General features: G+C 28.2%; 1 protein-coding gene across 1 annotated transcript; it reads right to left on the reverse strand.

The window, feature by feature from the left end:
- Positions 1-1,215: 1,215 nt before the first annotated feature.
- LOC119674722 (macrodontain-1-like) lies at positions 1,216-2,298 on the reverse strand. The gene is made up of 2 exons (XM_038085877.1): positions 2,177-2,298; positions 1,216-2,121 (listed from the first exon to the last, which is right to left on the reverse strand). The coding sequence occupies exons 1-2, from the start codon at positions 2,288-2,290 to the stop codon at positions 1,216-1,218; spliced, it is 1,020 nt and encodes a 339-aa protein (XP_037941805.1). The 5' UTR covers positions 2,291-2,298.
- Positions 2,299-2,918: the final 620 nt, after the last annotated feature.

Raw genomic sequence — 2,918 nt, forward strand, 5'->3', positions numbered from 1 at the left:
TCTTCATTAAAATAACTATACGAGTTGAATTGCTGCTTTCACAGCCATTTTTTCTTATCGATTTTAATCGATCATATCTTCTATCTATCAATCAATCTATCTTAACCAATTTCATATTTCCATTGCTTTTTCTTAGCTAAACGGTTCAGAGTCGACCACCACTGCTTTCTGAACTACTTCTTTTCATTGCTCCTACCTTACCGCATCTATTTTCCATTCTTCTGTCCCTTGTGTTACTTGTATATGTGTTTTAACATACTAATCTGAGGTGAACGAGTGATAACTCTCCTTCGAATTAAAGAAAATGGAAAGTTTTGTAATGATGTTATTCTTTTAAAAGCATAAAAATGCGAATGGTAGAATAAATGAAAATGATATAATGGAATACCTGATCGATTCCTTTGCGATTCTTTATCAGAACATTAGATACTCGTATATATAATGATATGGAAGCAACATTATATGAACAATCAAGCATTTAAACTCGTTAGTGACTTGGAATGTGGAAAGTTAAGGAACTTGTTTATCGAAAACCAGGCAGACGGACATATAAAACTTTTGACAGACAGACGAATAGAAAGGTAAAAATAAGTTGATTTATCGTACATCATTAATCGTCATTAGGTTTAAAAATATTAATCTTTATCATCAGTTAGCTATACGAACTTAAGAAATTTTACGGCATTCAAAATACTAAGAAATATATCAAAAAATACTATATATTCCAATATAAATCTCCAATAGACCATTTGTAATTTGATCAATTCTTAAATAAATATATAGAAATAAAACTCAAAATCATTTATTTCATTACTTGGATGAATAAAAATATTTATTAACATTTTTTTTTCAAACAAAAAAAAAATATATCATATGATATATATCAGGATAAATCTTGATATATATCATTTCAAATCATTACACATAACATGATAAATCATGATATATAACACAATAAATCATGTCATATTTCAGGATAAATCATGATATATTTCATCATCAATCATGATATATATATCATGATATCATGATATATATATCATGATAACTCAAAATATATATCATGATAAATATATCGCGATATACATGACATAAAGTTGAAATAATTATTAAAATTTTGAATAAAAATGAAAATTAATTTTATAGTTGTTTTGGCACTGCTAAATATATATAAATTGGATGTTATATAATACACATGTATACATATATATCCCATTATAATACTATAATAGGATAAATAGCAGATTTACTAATAATGTCGACTTGGTTTCTTACAATACGGAAGTAACCATTTTCACCCCAGGAAGTATTAAACGAATTCTGAATTAACCAAGTATTAAGTCCAGTCGTTGGATCAGATTCATAACCAATTACAACCATAAAATGTGATCCTTTGCCTGTTGAAGGCTGCTTAAAGACTCCTTCAGCATAGTGCATAAATTCAAATGAGGCTGGATTGAATTCAATCACCACTGGATATGAGTTCCCAACATATTTTAATAAGTCGCTGTCATCAGTATTGTTAAGACGTACATAACTATATAATCTAGTATAAGGTCCATAGCTTTGTAGACACATGCCTTGTTCACTTTGTGTATTCCTATTTGGATAATTAATTATTGTATGTAAACTTTGACCATAGATAGACAGAAAATCAAATGCTGTTTGTGGTACTTGTGTTTTACAAGTAGTTGAACGACCCGCACAATCGATCAGGTTTTGTGCGGATAAAGAAACTAGTGGTGGAGTACCATTTTGATATGCATACCCTAACTCTATTGATTTTGCAGCCGCATAAGCCCAACCACTGTTACAAGCGGTGCCTTGGTCTTCAATCATGGATATAATTCCTAACTCCTTGATAGGATTAAAATACATAGGTGTTGAGTTGACTGCTTGGGGCGCAACATCGTAAGAAAAAGTCGGGTAAACCGCTACAGGAAATAATGATTTAAAATCTACTAAGCTCATATCTGTAAATTGGTTTACGCCCAGTTTGTATGTAACTGACTTGGTAGCATATTTCACATTATGTATATCGATAAGTATTTTGTTATTATTGAAGTTATAACGCGCCAAGTTTTCTGCTGTTACACTAGAGTACATTTTATTGTACTGCACCTATTAGAAAAGATGTTCAATAATATGTTTATGAGTTGTCTTAAAAGTGGATTACCTTATACTGCAGCCATTCACTGTCAGTGACTAGAGTTGAAGTCGCAAATGGAGTATTATTGATTAATATAAAAACTATTTGAATGAAGACAACAACTCCGAATGAGTACAACATTTTCGACCAATTAAATTTAAAGTTTTTGAAGCACTTAGGTTTTGTACAAAAACTGAGAACTATTTATACCAGAAAATATTATCTTTGCTATCATTTCTATCTACTATTCATATCAGTTTAAGCTAGATAAGCCAAGATTTATCTCTATGAACTTGATTCTTTTTTTAGACTACTTTTATGTACAAATTAATGAGCAACTTTTTTGTGAATTTACCAAAGATTTTGCTTAATTCTTAAAATAATAAACTATATTTGTGTGCAAAAAAAAATCTATAAAAAATTTTAGAATCTAAATGCACATAAGATCTTTGTTAATTTTTCATTTAAATTCGTTTTTGATAATTTTTTTTAAAATTTTTAAATTTCTAAGTAAACAGGAAATTGTACTGTTCCAATTGGCTTAGAAAGACATAAACATAACTTTTTAGATCTAAAACGCCATTTGAGAATATATTTTTTGTTAAAGTCCCAATAAAATTTATGTACATAGAGATATTTTTGAATAAGTACACAAACAAATAATTATTTTATTATTTGACTAATGGGTATCTTTTGATTATAATAATAATTATAATTATTATAATACTAATAGTACTAATAATTAGTACTTTTTTTCCTGATACAAAAA

The sequence above is a fragment of the Teleopsis dalmanni genome, chromosome 2 (assembly GCF_002237135.1).
Source record: "Teleopsis dalmanni isolate 2A chromosome 2, ASM223713v2, whole genome shotgun sequence".
Lineage (NCBI taxonomy): Eukaryota > Metazoa > Arthropoda > Insecta > Diptera > Diopsidae > Teleopsis > Teleopsis dalmanni.